Source organism: Rhinolophus ferrumequinum, chromosome 11, assembly GCF_004115265.2.
Source record: "Rhinolophus ferrumequinum isolate MPI-CBG mRhiFer1 chromosome 11, mRhiFer1_v1.p, whole genome shotgun sequence".
NCBI classification, from domain to species: Eukaryota; Metazoa; Chordata; class Mammalia; order Chiroptera; family Rhinolophidae; genus Rhinolophus; species Rhinolophus ferrumequinum.
Genome location: NC_046294.1, coordinates 65,307,799 through 65,323,498, shown reverse-complemented (window position 1 = coordinate 65,323,498; position 15,700 = coordinate 65,307,799). Strand labels below are relative to the sequence as shown.

The 15,700-nt window shown below is 35.2% G+C and overlaps 1 protein-coding gene across 4 annotated transcripts in view; it reads left to right on the top strand.

The window, feature by feature from the left end:
- MRE11 (MRE11 homolog, double strand break repair nuclease) overlaps positions 1 to 15,700 on the top strand; it is a 61,143-nt gene that overhangs the window by 33,983 nt on the left and 11,460 nt on the right. For all 4 annotated transcript variants that reach the window (XM_033121638.1, XM_033121637.1, XM_033121640.1 and 1 more), the window contains 3 exons: positions 5,023 to 5,242; positions 6,143 to 6,226; positions 15,552 to 15,610. In XM_033121638.1, the coding sequence (XP_032977529.1) occupies positions 5,023 to 5,242; positions 6,143 to 6,226; positions 15,552 to 15,610 (363 nt within the window). The remainder of the gene's footprint in view (positions 1 to 5,022; positions 5,243 to 6,142; positions 6,227 to 15,551; positions 15,611 to 15,700) is intronic.

Genomic DNA, 15,700 nt, shown 5'->3' with positions numbered 1-15,700 from the left:
GAACTAGAAAATAATAACAAGTATTGGCAAGACTACAGAGAAATTGGAACCATTGTGCATTGCTGGTGGGAATATAAAAGCTACTATGGAAACTAGTATAATAGTTCCTCAAAAAATTAAACATAGAATGACTGTATGACCTAGCAGTTCCACTTCTATGTATTTACCCAATAAAATTGAAGGCAGGGATTTGAACAGATATTTGTACATCAATGTTTAAAGTGTTATTGACAATAGCCAACAGACTACCTGTTGTAACAATCCAAATGTCCATCAAAAGATGAATGGATAAACAAAATGTGATATAGATATAGAGATAGAGATAGAGATAAATACATATCCAGCAGAATATTATTTAGCTTTAAAAGGAATGATACTATGATACATACTATAGCATGAATGATTCTTGAAAACATCAAGTGAAGTAAGGCAGACACAGAAGGACAAATATTGTACGATTTCACTTATATAAGACACCTAGAGTAGTCAAATTCATACAGAAAGTAGAGTAGCGATTAGCAGGGGTTTGGGGTTACTAGGGAATGGGGGGTTATTGTTTAATGACTGGAGTTTCCGTTTGGGATGATGAAAAAGTTGTGGAGCTGAATGATGGCAGTAGTTGCACAACAGTGTGAATGTGCTTAATACCGCTGAATGATACACTTAAACATGGTTAAAATGGTAAATTTTTATGTTACGTATATTTACCACAATTTTAAAAAGTGTAATACTAGGATAGTATGTTTTCAAATCTCACAAAAAAGTGTATGGAAACATCATCTTGCCCTTGGCTCTAGACCTGCGCTCATAAGGTAAATTCTTACAAGTAATGTACTTCAAACGTATCAGTAAAGTCTATTGCACAGAAAAGGTAGAGTAAAAATACTATTTAAATGTAATGTTGAAACTCAAACATTACGTAAAATGAAGACACAATATTTAGACAAAAACAAAGTAGAGAATTTGGAAATGATGGTAATTCATTCCATGAAATAATAATCCTAAAAAGGTATATGCATTTAAAATTTTGCTAGATTCTGCCAGATTGTTCCAAAGATGTCAAAATAGTTTACATTCCAACCAGTAGTATTTGGGAGACTTTATGTCCCCACATCTTTGTCATCATGATGTATTTACTACCTCTTTTGATCTTTACAAATCTAAGGGGTGAGAAATTATTTCTTGTTGTTTTTAATTCATAGAACTTTCATTACTAGTGAGTCTGAACAGTTTATAAGTCACATTTATATGAAACACCTGGTCTTGTTCTTTGTCCACCTGGTCATTTTCTTTTTGGCTAGGGTATTGGTCTTTCTCTAATTGATTTGTAAGATCACCCACATGAAAGTGTGTGTGTGTGTGTGTGTGTGTGTAGCATATTTAGGGTTTTTGTCATATAAGAAGGATCCACCGATTCCTGAGGGTTTTTTTTGTTTGTTTAAATCCAGAATGGATGATGAATTAAATGCCTTTTTTAGCATCTGCGGAAATAAGCATGTGGGGTTTTTCCTCCTGTGTTCTATTAATATGGTGAATTACTACTATTAACACACAGCCTATTACTGACCCATCCTCAGTGTCCCTTTGTGAACTTCCTGGTAATGGGTATGCTGGTCTTTCCACATGTTCCTGGATCTTCTTTGTTTGCTTTAATATTCCTAAGTAAGATACTGTAATTTGCTTTATACATGCAGTCCTTTGTCAGTTTTCAGTACCATGTTCTGCTGGCTTTATAAAAAGAAATTGGAATTTTTCTTTATGCTCTGGTACTATTGAAATAGCTGTGGAATTATCTGTTCTTTGAGGATTTGGTAGAATTTACCTGTGAAATGGTGTAGTACTTTTTGAGGAGTGTAGTTCTTTTAACAATTTTCTCTGATAATTAGTCTGTTGAGACTGTCTTTTCTTGGCTCTGGTTAGGTCATTATTTTCCAAATTATTTAGAATTGAGCAGAATATTTTGTCATGATTCTTTCATTTTCCTTGGATCTTCCCCCTCACCCCCATTCTCATTTCTTTTTTTAAATTTAATAATTTAATTCATTGCTTTCATTATTTCATATGTTCTGACATGCATTATTATTTTCTAGATATTCTACAATTTTAGTTTTGTTTTACAGTTTGGAGTCAGGGTTTTTGTTTTCCTATTCTAATTTTATTGTGTGTTGATTAGACAGTATAATACTCTTGTTACTATTTAGAATGTATTGATACCTTTCTTAATACCCGATTATATAGTTAAAATATCCCGTAGGATCTTGAAAAGAAGTGTATTATTTATTTTCAGAGTATAGAGTTCAACATGTATTAGTTAGATCTAGCTTATTAATTATGTAATTTAGGTCTCCTTTCTTCTTTTAAATCTACTTTTTTTCTAATGTACAGCAGCAACTGGTTCTTGTTATTCTTGGTAGTTATGTTCTGTAAATTCACTGAAAGTACTAAATTAGTGAACACTGAAATTTGCTTCTGTTACAGGAAATAAAAGAGAGGTTCTTGGCTTCATGTAGGAAAGAATTCAAACGTGAGCCAGTGTAGAGTTTTGAAGTAAAATTAAGTTTATTTAGCAGAGAGTAAGTAAGGAAAGAATGGCCACCTCTCAACCAATGGCAGTCTCTAATAAGTAGTGGAAGAGAGACGCCCTCCATCCCCAGGGCTAGGGTTTATATGTTTTCTGCTTTCATGGAAAATGTATTGGTATGGGGGGAAAGAAGGACAGACGAACAATGGTAAGTTTATCTTTCACTTCACTAAGGTGATGCAAGAAAAACAGGGGCAGGTTCGTTTTTAACTCTTGCAAAGCACAACCTGTGTTTAATTTGCCATGGACTTAACTGTAGGGATCGTCCTAACAGAATGTCTAGTCTTCTAGGGAGAGATTGCTTTGTGTCATTGATGAACGTCTGCCTGAGTTCCGTGTCTTGGAGCACGTAGGCAGCAGGCTTGGCATCCAACCTCTTAGTTCCTTCCTCTGTAAAAATAGTCCTCACGCCCCTTCCCTATATTACTTCTAGGGGATTGGGTTCCTGCCATCCACTGTTTACAACATTTTTGCCAACTGGTCAATATATAATTTTTTCCATGTGTGTTTCTATTAAAAGACACCTTATTTAATATACATTCTTGATTTGTTAACATTGAATTCATGGCCAACAGCCCTGTAACTCATGCCTGAATGAAGCTAATCTGACACGTGTATTTCCTCTAAGGCATATCACAGTCTTCTTGGAGTTAAGAACACGACACAACATTTCAGCATTGCACTCTAGGGCCATTTAAAATGTGAAGTCACCAACCAAAAGCATGAAATTGTAAAAAATATGACATTAAATATGCTATGAAAGGGACACATGTTTAAAGTACAAGAGCCGAAACAAGAAGGCTGAGTGTCACATTGTTTGACCTCACCTGTTCATGTGTGTATCAGGCGACTCAGAATTTTCACCACTTTATGTATGTCCATAAATGACCACGAAAGTATCAAGAGTATTATTTTTGGGTTACACATAAATTTTGGCAAGTAGGTGAATTTCTAAGTACGGAATCCATCTGGGATAAGAAAGATGAATCGAAATCTTTTTCTACTATTTTAAAGTGTTTTTTGTTGCATTCCCTAAAGTTGTTTTCTTTTTGCGTTGTAATGCCATGTGAGCCCTTCCTGTACTGACACAGGTGTGCTTCACCGCAGCTCAGAGCAGCATTGTGAAGCTGGATTCCTTCCCACCTCCCACCACCCACTCCACTCCTATTTCTATTCTACCCTGCCTGCTTTGTTCTCATCTCCTCATTTAGTCCTGTCTCTTTATTTCATGGCATCACAGAGAACTTAGAAATGCTCTGGGTGCCTCTTCTTAGACCCAGAATTTATCATTTGAAGCAAGAAAGACTGTCGTCATGGCCTCTTTGATATATACCAGGGATGCCAAAAAAATGTATACACATGACTTTGTATTCATCTTTTGTTATCAGTATATATTAAGTATTACAATTTTAATAGTTTTTTTCCTTTCTTAAAATGTATATACCTTTCTCTTTTTTTTTTTTTTTTTGGAACCCTCTGTGTGTGTGTATTAATTTGTAACCCTCTGTATGTAGATCAATTTTGGAGAGCTCTACACTGCCTGAAACTCTTCCCCACCTACTCCCTTAGCAGGGTCAAATATTCACCATACCCATTAACTCTTCAAAGAGTTTGTGTTTTGAAGTTAGAGCTCTTTTCTAGTATAATTGAAAATGTATTGTATTTTATTTTTGTTCTCATTGTGTTACATTTTGATTGGTTTAAGGGAAGAGATCAGGGCATCATTGTTTTCTATTTTTAATCATTTCAGCATTAATCAGAACATTTCGTTAAGTCTCAAACGTGTCTTTTCTAGTCATTTTCTCATCAAACTAAAATTTGTGGCATATTCTTGGTCCTAAGGTTTGTATTCTTTTTCCAGGCCTTCAATTGCTATGTTTTACTTTATTCTTTTTATCATATATTTATAAGAGATTATTGCTCTTGTTTTTCTGATTATAAAAGTAATGTTTTATAAAAAGTGTGGTGTAGAAAATTTGTAATATTCAAGAATAAAGAAGAAAACAAAGCACCCAAAAATTTTATCAACCAGAGATAACAGCTGTTTTTGTGTAAGTTTTTTTCTTGTTATTTATTTAAGAGCCTGTCATACGAAGTAGCTCAAATGGTGCCAGTCTTTTACAAATGGGGCTATTGAATTAGGGACAGTAGCCAATATTCCTCCCAGTTCTGAAAGTGCTGATTCTGTGACATTTTATATTTTTTGGTAAACCTTTTCAAAAGGTCTCATTTTCCAGGTAGTGTTTTAAATTGATTGGACAAGTCATAGGCATTGAATTTGATTGATGGGGTTCTCCTGTTTTACATTTTTATAGCACGATTAGTGAAAAATGATATAGACAGTTGACGATGTTAAAATGTTGGTCTGAATGACCAGACTCATGACTTTTAGGATGTTGCATTATCTCCTCACGTGTACTTTTTCCTCTTGTCCCTCTCAGGCCATGACCAGGGCCAGAGCCCTCAGATCACAGTCAGAGGACTCTGCTTCCGCCTTTAGTGCTGATGACTTTATGAGTAGAGATTTGGCAGAACAGATGGCTGATGATTCTGATGACAGCAGTGCAGCAGCAGCCACCAAAGGAAGAGGCCGAGGAAGAGGCCGAAGAGGAGGAAGAGGACAGAATGTAGTATCCAGAGGAGGGTCTCAGCGGGGAAGAGGTTAGCACCGAGTACAGTCTTTTGCAGATAGAGTTGGCCATTGAGTGGGAAATACAGAATTGTCCTTTCCGATGTATTTTTCTAATGCATGAAGTCAGTCTTTTAATGTAGTTCTGACATGTGCATTTTACTTACTTAAATTCTGAATGGCTGCACACACATAAATGTACCTTTTGGGTACATTTAATGTCTTATTTACTCTCACATGTACAAAGTAATGATAAGGCAAGTAATGAGCTGTTAAGGAAAATGGCCAGCAAATGGCCACGACGACAGGAAGGAAACTCCAGATCATAAAAAGTATTATTCTTATTACTGTCATAAGATACAGATGCCCACATTTTTATAAAGTGGCTTCGTAAAATTTGTTTGAAAAGAAAAACCACCGCAAAATAATTTGATTTCTTAAAGCAATTATTAATATTAACTTCTATCATTGTTTAATGTTACACTGTTATTGAATAGTCCGAACAATAGAAAATAGTCATCCAGTGACTTCCTTATACATTTATAAATCCATCCCTGGGAATACTTTAAAATTATTTTTATTAAATATTTTTCCATAGGGATTTTAGGCTGGTAAAATGGATAATACCTTAGTTAAAAAATCTCCAGGGAGAGAAATCCTCCTCTTCTAGTGATAATTATTTTCATTATCCTTACATTTATAAAATTTTTCCTTAAATTTTAATTGGAACAATATGAACCAAATGTGGCCTAAGTATAGTCTCTGAAAATTGATTGATCAGACTCTAGACGTTTCTTTTTATATATATCTTTGGCTTTTTACACATAAACTATGTTTTGACATAAGTTTATTTAGATTTCATTTTGGTATTGTTTTAAAAAAAACCTTAGCTGCTGATGGACTTGTATATTGACTGCTCATTATTCTAACAGCAGGCACTGTTCTGGAGACATCTACCCGAAGCAGAAGTTCAAAGGCCACTACGTCAACATTTAGAAATATGTCTATTACAGATGGTGAGTATGGACTGCAAATGATTATCTAGCAGTTATTTGTAAATTCCAACAAAGCAAGACCTAGGAAACCCCGTTAGTAAACCTCATTGGTTTGTGTAGCCGTCATGAGGCAATCAAATGGGTTCTTAGAAGCACAGGGTAAATTGTGCTAATTTAAAAGATTTTCACCATTTATTGAAGCTCTTAGGGTGAGCTGTAAAGATTAATTTTTATAATTTTTTACTTTCAGACAAATTTGATTATTTCCCTTTTATAGAATGATCACTAAAACAGAAAAGACAATTGGTCAGTACATTAACACTGATCAAGAGAGAAGAAACTACTTCTTAATGTATTATTTACTTTCTTTCCTCATGCAGCTTTTGCCTCTGCTGTTAGTATAGAGAAGTCATGTGAGCTGAATTTAAGAGAAATTATGGTTAGGGTTCTTTGAATTAATTTCATGTAGATGTTGTGGTCTAAAAATGGTCCTCAAAGTAAGGGGACCTATTTCTGTGAACTATTTTTAATAATAATTTAATATAAAATTTTAATAGACTATTTTAAATAGTATGGTTTAAAATATGGAGATCCACTGAAGTTATTAGTCAGATTTGTGAAAATATATGTTAAAATAGGTCGTGATGTTTTTTTTCTACCTAGTATTCAGAGTATGTCCATATACATGTATTTTATTTACATTACCTTATTATTTGAGATTACTTTTATAGCTAGGATTAATTTTTGACAGATTGAGGAGTTGGACTAAATTGCACAAGATGAAATTTATCAAGGATAAATATAAAATGTATTTACTTCCCAAAGTTCAGCTGCACAAATAGAGTTCCGAGAGGAATGTGACATTAGCAGCCACCCAAGTAAAAAAGACTTAGGTCAGTAAGTTGTGCAGGTTGACCAACCTGTCCAAGTCTAACGGTGTCTTAAGCATTAATAATAGAAGTTGTGCATCTCTACAGCAGGGAAGTGCTCCCTCTGTTCTGAATTGGATGCCTCATGCCAAGAATACCGTGCTCGTCTTTGGAACTATTTCAAGAAGGATATCTGCTATATATAATCATTCAGAAAAGAAACCATATAATATAAAAAAGGGTAGAAAGAACTTGGAATATCTGACCTGAGGAAAATTCAGGTCTTTATATAAATTAAGTTCTATCATGTGAAAGATCACATAGATTTGATTTGTGTAGTTGCATAGGAGGTGGTTTTAAATCTATTTTGAGTTATGGATTCTTAGGAATCTACTGAAAGCTATGTCTCTTCATTAAAGAAGTACTCATGCAGTTGTACTCAAAGGACCCCCATGAAGTCCATCCATGGGTTCCAGATTAATAACTACTAGCCCAATGAAGAGAGATGGGAAAAGCTAGAACCATTCAGATATGTAAGTTTATTATTTGATAATAAACTTATCAAATAAAATAGACTGTGAAGACTCAAGAACAATTTCACCTACTCCCTCATTTATAGATAAGGGAACTGAGCTAAGCAAATGGCCCTAGGTTGATAAAACCACTTATAGTACTAATAGCTAATATCTACAAAACAGTTACTGCATGCTTCTCAGCAGCTCTGTGGCATAGGTACTTAAATTATCCCTGTTTTTCAGAAAAGAACTGAGGCCCTGAAAAGACAGGCAACTTACCCAAGGTGTCACAACTAGTAAATTCTAGAGCTCAGATTGATCTCACAGGTTTTAGACTTCACAAGCAGTAGTTAACTAGTATACCAGTTTCCAGAGCAAGATTACATTAGAGACTTCGCTACTGGTTCTCAGTAGAGGAAAGAGTCTTTGCATCATATAAAATAACCTATCAATATAAAGATGGAAGAAGCTGCCCCAGAAAGAGGTGAGTTGTGACTCCATCAAAGGAAGTTTTCAACATTTATTGAATGACAACTGACATTGGAGAAAGGATATAAACAAAAGATCCATTAAATGACTCTTAAGGCATCTTCCGATCAAATATTCTGTTGCTGTATTTTTACTCAAGGATTATTCAATACTTAAGGAGAGCCAGCTGAGATCCTGAGCTTTTGACTTCAGAAGTATGACGTTTTTGTTGCCATTTAGGAAATGGCATCCAGAAAGGTGCATTCTTGTCAAGTTTTTAAGATGAAAGCAGAGAAAGACAAAGAAAGAGACAAAAGACAGCATGGTAAATATCTAGGCTGAGTTTACCACATAAAAAGCCTTGTGATTTTGGACAGATCACTCACTCTCCTGGTTTGTTTACGTGTACATTGGGAATAATAATCCCTGCCATATTGGGTTATTCTGCAGAGTAAAAGCAAAAAACCTGGCACGTAATAGGCATTTATGAACTGTTAGTTATTGCTATTATAAAAAAAGAGAAAACGGAGTTAGAAAAGAGGAGTCAACAAAATATGAACAGTTCCATGTTAAAACACCAAAAGTTGGTTAGCATGCAACACAGAGGCGTAAATGTTATAAATTACCCACCTTTACCTTACCCCAAACTTCCCTTTTTAAATCATGGTTTAGTTGTTTTGTGTGAAGCTTTTCTTGACACCACTGGGTAGAATTATTTAAAGTGTGTCTTCAGGTTTCCATTGTTGTTGTTAAGAAATAAGTTTACCTTGTTATTTAACCTATTTAAGTAGTTTATTTTTCCTCTTTGGTGTTCTGCAGTCTCCCTATGATGAATCTAGATATGGGATGCTTTTTTTTGTACTGCTTAGGATTTATTGGGTTTCATGAACTGTGAATTGGTGTCTCTCATTGTTTCTAGAAAATCCTTAGCTGTTTTCCCTTTAGATAGTACCTCTATACTATTCTTTTTCTCTTCCTTTCTGGGTCTTCAATTAAATAAATGTATGACCTTTTAGCTCTGTCCTTCCTATGACTCTTAACCTCTCCTGTATTTTTTGTTTTATTTCCCAGAGCTACATTCTGAGTAATTATTTCTAATCAATCTTCCAGATAACTAATCTATTGTTAAAACTGTCCATTGAATTTTTAATTTTCTTTTTTTGTGGGGAGGGAGGGTTGAAATTCTTTCTGGTTCTTTTTAAATATGCTATGCCACTTTTAATAGTTTTTAAAATTCTCTACAGATATTTTTAAACCTGTTTTTAATTTCTTGTATTTACATAACATGTTCCCCAAAATAAGACCTAGCCGGACCATCAGCTCTAAGGCGTCTTTTGGAGCAAAAATTAATATAAGACCAAGTCTTATATTAATGGGGGAAACATGGTAGTAAGGATTTTTTTTTTATTCTGTGTCTAATAGCCCAGTACCTGAATGTCTTTGGCCTTTTTCTATTCTTTATTTCTGATTGCTGTTTCTCTTGGTTCTCATTTATGGTGACTCGTTTCCTTGTGTGCTTTGTTATCTGTTGTTCCTGCCAAAAAATTACCAGGAGGAATAATGTGAGATCTTGGGTGAAAATGTCTTCCTCCAGAGAAGATTCATATTTGTTTTTCCAGGCTTTTAGGGGCACCACAAGTCTTAGACCATTTTAGGTTTAAATGTATGCGTTGAAAACCAGTCAAGTGATAGGTATTTGTAAAATCCTGTTTACGTCTGCTTCCCTCCTTAACCATTGGGATCCCAGCTTAAGGTAGGGAGAAAATGCATTAGGCTCCCCATCTTGGACAGGCCGCAAACCTTGGTTTAGCTCTCTCCCTCTCCCTACAGAACCGTCTAAACCAATGTTAACATTTGCCCAAAGCAACAGGGGGCTTCAGGGAAAAGGATTCTGCTGTACTGGCCTCTCTGAGTTCTAGCTTTTCTTCAGTTTGGGCCTGTTAATTCCTTACTATGTGATCAGCTCTTCAGTGCCATTAAGATTTTTTTTTTTAATGTTTGATGTAATTTTTGGGTTGTTTTCAGCAGAAATGTTTATCTGAATAATCTAGCCTATAATGAAGACGTACAGAGGTTTTTTTCTTTATTTTCTTTATTTAAAACTCATCTGTGGCTGCCTCCTTTGCAGCTAGAACTCTGTGTCTTATAGGGGTTTCGTGGGCATTTTTGTTTTACTTTCTAACATCAGCTCCTTTCAGAACCACTATGCCAGTGAGACTTTCAAAGACATTCTTTAATGACTCATGCTCTGTTCCCCATTGATAATGTGGAATAAAGCTTCTATTTGTGTGGAGGAAGCAAGAGACCAGTTATAACAGTGCTTTAAAATGTTCACTAATTGGCATGACTAATCACTTTTGAAGTAATAATATTCATTTGTAGAAAGGGGCTGTGTATGTAAACCAAATTAATATGAAACAAGTTTTCCGGAATTATATTCCAGGCAAAAATCTTAACTGTGGTGCCTTTTGCCATGGGTGGTTTAGAACCCATGAGCTAGAGTCAGACCTGCTGTGGTTGGCCAGCTGTTTGCTGTCTCCATGCCCCTGCGTTGTAAGCACCAGAGAACAAGGATTGCATGTTCATTGTGTCCACAGTGCCTGGCACATAGCAGATGCTCATTAAATACTTGAGAATGGTTGAATAGAAATGATTTACAGGCTGTGTAGCATAAAAGTTCAGAGCATGGTTCCAAAGTCAGAAAGACCTTTGTCTGAACTTTGACTCTTTTATTTACTAGCTGCATGTCCTCCAGCAGATCAGTTAGGCTTTCCATCTCTAAGCTTCAGTGTCCTCATCTGTAAGATGAGGTGATGGTTGCATCCAGCTCATTGGGCTATTTTGAGGATTAATGAGAAATGCATGTGAAATACCTGGCCTAATATCTATACATAGTAAGCCCAGTAAGTATAAACCATTATTATTCTGTCAGCTTCAGATCCCTTAGCTATAAAATTTGCAATGTAGTACTGACTTCACAGAGTAGTTATAAGTATTAAGAGAACTTACGCATATACATCAATGAGTATAGCACTTAGTAAGAATCAAATAAATGATTGCTGCTATTAGAGTTAGTGGCGATGTTTACAATAAACTTAATACAAATGGAAGTTTTATAAATTAGTCTAAATTTTCTTTTATGTAAATGACTCAGTCTAATGGTTTAGCAATTTAACTGATTACCTCAACATTGGGCCTTTTTTTGAAAAAATGAAATTGATTTTTTATATATCTGTGTAAACCATTTTTAGCAGGTTAGATTTGATGGTTAAGTCTCCGAAAACTAATCATGGGGTATGAACTATAGTTACCATAACTTTGGGACAAAAGCACCTTTAAAACTGTAACTTCGAGAGCCCTGCTATAAGGAGAGATGAAGAGAAAAATCAAGGTCAAATTCTCTAATAACAAGCTCCGTGGAGTACAGAGATTTGTAGTTGTACTGGACTTTTATTGGGAAAGGTGGATATTGAGTTTAAAGCCAGCAGTGGTTGTAAATAAAAGTTGACAGCCCAGAATTTCCCGTTGAAGTGTGTCTGCAGAGGATGGTGACTAAAACAAATGAAAGGTGCGTCTGAAGCCTTTGCCTTTGCATTTAGTTTGCCAGCATGGCTACCACTGCCGCTAATACATTTACTGCTAGGATTACTAGCTGCATTATTTGAATACTTACTATGACTGATTGTGTATTTGCCAAAGCAATTTATGTTAACTACCTCTTTTTAGCCTTTCAACGAATTTCTGCATGAAGCATTACTAGCACTATGTTACAAGTGAGGAAACTGAGACTTAGGCCAAAGAACTTGGCCATAATTGCCCAGCCAGTCAGTCAAAATGGGTCTGAATCTAACACTAGAATTCTTTTTTTTTTTAATTAAAGTTTATTGGGATGACAATTTTTAGTAAAGTTACATAGATTTCAGGTGTACAATTCTGTAATACATCATCTATAAATCCCATTGTGTGTTCACCACCCAGAGTCAGTTCTCCTTCCATCACCATGTATTTGATCCCCTTTACCCTTATCTACCACCTCCCTGCCCCCTTAACTTCTGGTAACCACTGAACTACTGTCTGTGTCTATGAGTTTTTGTTTCTCATTTGTTTGTCTTGTTCTTCTGTTGTTTTTGGTTTATATACCACATATCAGTGAAATCATATAGTTCTCTGCTTTTTCTGTCTGACTTATTTCTCTTAGCATTGTAATCTCAAGATCCATCCATGTTGTCACAAATGGTCCTATTTCATCTTTTCTTACCGCCAAATAGTATTCCATGTATATATATACCACAACTTCTTCATCTATTCATCTATCGAAGGACATTTTGGTTGTTTCCGTGTCTTGGCCACCGTAAATAAAGCTGCAGTGAACATTGGAGCACATTTGTCTTTATGTATAAATGTTTTCAGATTTTTTGGGTGGATACCCAGGAGAGAGATTGCTGGGTCATATGGTAATTCTGTTCATAATTTTTTGAGGAAACTCCACACTGCCTTCCATAATGGCTGCACCAGTCTGCATTCCCACCAACAGTGTATGAGGGCTCCTTTTTCTCCACAGCCTCTCCAACACTTATTACTATTTGTCTTGTTGATGATAACCATTCTGACTGGGGTGAGGTGATATCTCATTGTGGTTTTTATTTGTATTTCTCTGATGGTTAGTGATGTTGAGCATTTTTTCATTTTTCTATTTGCCATCAGTATGTCCTCTTTGGAGAAATGTCTCTTCAGGTCCTCTGCCCATTTTTCAATTGGTTTGTTTGTTTTTTTGTTGTTGAGTTGTATGTGTTCCTTGTATATTTTGGATATTAGCCCTTTATCGGAGACACTGTTTGCAAAAATCTCCCATTCAGTTGGTTGCTTCTTTATTTTGTTGATGGTTTCTTTTGCTGTGCACAAGCTTTTAAGTTTGATATAGTCCCATTCATTTATTTTAGCTTTTACTTCCCTTGCCTTTGGAGTCAAATTCATAAAATGCTCTTTGAACCCAAGGTCCATAAGTTTAGTACCTATATTTTCTTCTATGCAGTTTATTGTGTCAGGTCTTATGCTTAAGTCTTTGATCCATTTTGAATTAATTTTGGTACATGGTGACAGATAGCAGTCCAGTTTCATTCTTTCGCACGTGGCTTTCCAATTCTGCCAGCACTATTTATTGAAGAGGCTGTCTTTTCTCCACTGTATGTTTTTTGCTTCTTTGTCAAAAATTATCTGTCCATATTTATGTGGTTTTATTTCTGGGTTCTCAATTCTATTCCATTGGTTTATGTGTCTTGTTTTTCTGCCAATACCATGCTGTTTTGATTATTGTAGCCCTGTAGTACCAGCTAAAGTCAGGGAGTGTGATACCTCCAGTATTGTTCTTTTTTCTTAAGATTGCTTTGGCTCTTCGGGGTCTTTTGTAGTTCCAAACAAACCTGATGATTTTTTGTTCTATTTCTTTAAAAAATGCCATTGGGATTTTGATGGGGATTGCGTTAAATCTGTATATTGCTTTGGGTACTATGGCTTTTTAACTGTGTTGATTCTTCCAATTCATGAGCACGGAATGTCTTTCCATTTCTTTGTGTCTTCTTCAATTTCTTTTAAAAATGTCTTATAGTTTTCAACATGTGGGTCTTTCACATCCTTGGTTAAGTTCATTCCTAGGTATTTTATTCTTTTTGCTGCAATTGCAAAAGGAATTGTTTTTTTTATTTCTTTTTCTGAGATTTCATTGTTAGTATATAGGAATGCAGTGGACTTCTGTACGTTGATTTTGTAGCCAGCAACTTTACTGTATTCGTTGATTGTTTCTAATAGCTTTTTTGTGGAGTATTTAGGGTTTACTATGTATAGCATCATGTCATCTGCAAAGAGTGACAATTTAACTTCTTCATTCCCAATTTGGATGCCTTTTATTTCTTTCTCTTGCCTGATAGCTTTGGCGAGGACTTCCAACACTGTTGAAAAGCAGAGGTGATAGGGGACAGCTCTGTCATATTCCTGAACGTGAGCAAAGGGCTTCAGTTTTTCACCATTAATTATGAGATTAGCTGAGGGCTTGTCATATATGGCTTTTATTATGTTAAGGTATTTTCCTTCTATACTTATTTTATTAAGGGTTTTAATCATAAATGGATGTTGTATCTTGTCAAATGCTTTTTTTGCGTCAATTGATATAATCATATGATTTTTGTCCTTTACTTTGTTTATGTGGTATATCACATTGATGGATTTGCGTATGTTGAACCATCCTTGTGCCCTTGGGATAAACCCCACTTGGTCGTGATGAATAATCTTTTTAATGTATTGCTGCATTCAATTTGCTATAATTTTGTTTAGGATTTTTGCATCTGTATTCATGAGAGATATTCTGTAGTTTTCTTTTTTTGTGTTATCCTTACCAGGTTTTGGTATCAGGGTAATGTTGGCCTCATAAAATGAGTTAGGCAGTATTGTCTCTTCTTCAGTTTTTTGGAAGAGTTTGAGCAGGATTGGTATTAGATCCTCTTTGAAGGTTTGGTAGAATTTACTAGTAAAGCCATCTGGTCTCGGACTTTTGCTTTTGGGAAGGTTTTGGATGACTGATTCAATTTCATTACTGGTGATCGGTCTATTTAGATTTTCCAGCTCTTCTCCCCTCTCCAGAAATCAAGGAGTGGGGCTATTTCCCTGCCAACCAGCCTCCAATTTTAGGTATAATCCTAAAGTCAGACATTAAGGGATGGCCAGTTAGCTCAGTTTGTTAAAGCACAGTGCTCAAGTCACGACATTAACATAACAAAAGACACCTTTAGGGCCCTTATCACTCAGGAATTCAGAGGGTTTCAGGAGTTCTGCATGGGAAATAGAGACAAAGACCAAATATGTATTTCTTATTATAAAGAAAATCATAATTCCACAGTTTTGGCCTCTGGAAAAATAAATGGTTAACTAAACTTCATGTTTCTAATCAAGTTTATAAAATAAAAAAGTAAGCATTCAAAAGAAAGCTTTATCATGGAATAAAAGGTAGCTGTTTTTTAGAATTAGCCTCTAGACTATTTCTTAGGTACTGAACGTGGTTAACAAAATAGGGGAGAAGAAGAAAGCTCTTATTGGAAGCATATGTCACCTAACATAGCCACAGGGATGAGTGTTGCCAACTATAAGAGAAGGAAGACATTATTACCTTCAGTATATTTAGAGTTCAGTCCATTAGGTGATCAGATTTTATCCTTCAGATATTTTTCTATAAAATACTTTTCGTGTAGGTATGTTTGTGAACACGGTTTCTTAACTATAGTTGAGTAAGCCAAGAAATCATATGAAACTGGCAGCTGGGCATTGATATATTTGAACATAAGATTGTATCTCCCTTCCGATTTTAAAAAATGTAAATGGTTTTATAATTAGTCATCTTGGGTTTTTGCAGATAGAACTTGGAAAATCTTCAGCTAAAGAAATGTGCAAATTTTTCTAAGTTATTTTAAGAACGGCATAATGGATATTTTATCTTTTTCATTATAGCCTTTAAATCTGCAAGACAGCAGCCCTCCCAAAATGTTGCTACGAAGAATTATTCAGAGGTAAGGAAAAAAGTTTTATAGTTGTGTTTTAATAATTTATGTTTTCTGCATTATGAATTGTCTATTCTTTCATCTAAAATTAAATAGAGG